General features: G+C 66.5%; 1 protein-coding gene across 1 annotated transcript in view; it reads left to right on the top strand.

The window, feature by feature from the left end:
• CFAP74 (cilia and flagella associated protein 74) overlaps window positions 1-1,470 on the top strand; it is a 42,657-nt gene that overhangs the window by 26,371 nt on the left and 14,816 nt on the right. Inside the window, 1 exon segment of the mRNA XM_006772562.2 lies at window positions 385-514. Coding sequence (XP_006772625.2) covers window positions 385-514 — 130 coding nt within the window.

The following is a 1,470-nucleotide window of genomic DNA, read 5'->3' as shown; positions in this document are numbered from 1 at the left end:
GGGTTGCTCCCCCACAGGGCTGCTCCCCACAGGACTGCTCCCTCACAAGACTGCTCCCCCAGGGCTGCTTCCCCAGACCTGCTCCCACAGGCCTGCTCCCTAGGCCGTGCCGCACTCCAGCTGTTGATCCCTGGCCCTGGTCAGGGCGCGTGCAGGAGGCAACCGGTCGATGTGTCTCTCATGTCGATCCCCCAGGGCTGCTTCCCCAGACCTGCTCCCACAGGCCTGCTCCCTCAGGACTGCTCCCCCAGGGCTGCTCCCTCACAGGACTGCTCCCCCAGAGCTGCTCCCCCAGGGCTGCTCCCCAAGGGCTGTGGAGGACAGGTGGGCTCAGTGCGGGCTGCTGCCTGGCCCAGTCACCCTCCCGCTGGCGTCTCTTGGCAGCTGTCCCTGGACAAGGAGCTCATCAACTTTGGCAGCTACGTGGTGGGTGAGACCGCATCCCGGGTCATCACCCTGTCCAACATCGGGGCCCTGGGCACCGGGTTCCGGGTCCAGCTGGAGTCCGAGCCCTGTGAGCTGGAGCTGGGCCAGTCGCCCGTGAGAGTGGTGAGTGTGCCGCTGCCCAGGGTACCAGGGAGAGCGGCAGGGCTGCAGGGAGGCTGGGCTCTGGGCTGCAGGGGCGGGCTCCTGCTCTGAGTAGGAGATGCCTCCCTCTGTGTGCAGGAGTGAAGGATGCGGGCTCACAGAGCCTGTCCCCGCTTGAGCAGGTGGCAGCACTGCGGTGGCCAAGAGCTCCAGAGCCCGGCCTCCCAAGCGCACCCTTAAGTCCTGGTGGGGCCTCCCCTGCCCCAAAGGCTGTGCAGATGGGCCTCCAGGGGGTGCCCCTGGGCGCAGGGCGGGTGGATGGGGGAGGGGAGCTGCCTTTTTAAAACACTCCCCAAGTTAGTTACACTTTTCTACAAGGAGCGCCGCCCTGGCACTGACAGTCATGGTCCGAGTCCCGGCCAAGGGCATGGACCCGGGTTGCAGGTGGGATCCCCGGCCCAGGTTGGGCACGTGTGGGAGCAACCGATCGATGTGTTTGACGTCGATGTTTCTTTCCCCCTCCCTTCCGCTCTTTGCGAAAATCAATGGAGAAATATCCTCATGTGCAGCCACAAAAAGACAAAAAGCGCAGCTTCATGAGCCCCCTTTGCAGCTCTGTCCGCCTGGGGAGGGGTCTCCGCGAAGTCTCCCCAGCGGGGCGGGGAGGGATGTCCAGGCAGCTGACACTGCTGGCAGAGGTGGGAGGCACCGGGGTGTGACCCCCGCCCAAGCAGGGCCCGGGATGGTGGGTGAGGGCACACGCCCCGCCCTCGGGGTGTTCCTGGGCGCCAGCTCTGTGCTCTCCCGTGGGTGCCTGCCTCCCTGGCAGCCGCTGCCCCAAGCGGTGCCCTCTCTGTCTGTCTCCTTGTGGCCCTGGAGCTGCACGCTGGCACCCTGGCTCTCTGCACGCACAGCAGAGAGGGCGGGGGCAGTGAGCTCTGG

The sequence above is a fragment of the Myotis davidii genome, unplaced genomic scaffold (assembly GCF_000327345.1).
Source record: "Myotis davidii unplaced genomic scaffold, ASM32734v1 scaffold586, whole genome shotgun sequence".
Lineage (NCBI taxonomy): Eukaryota > Metazoa > Chordata > Mammalia > Chiroptera > Vespertilionidae > Myotis > Myotis davidii.
Note: the sequence above shows the minus strand (reverse complement) of the source record. Positions and strands in the feature narration are given on the sequence as shown.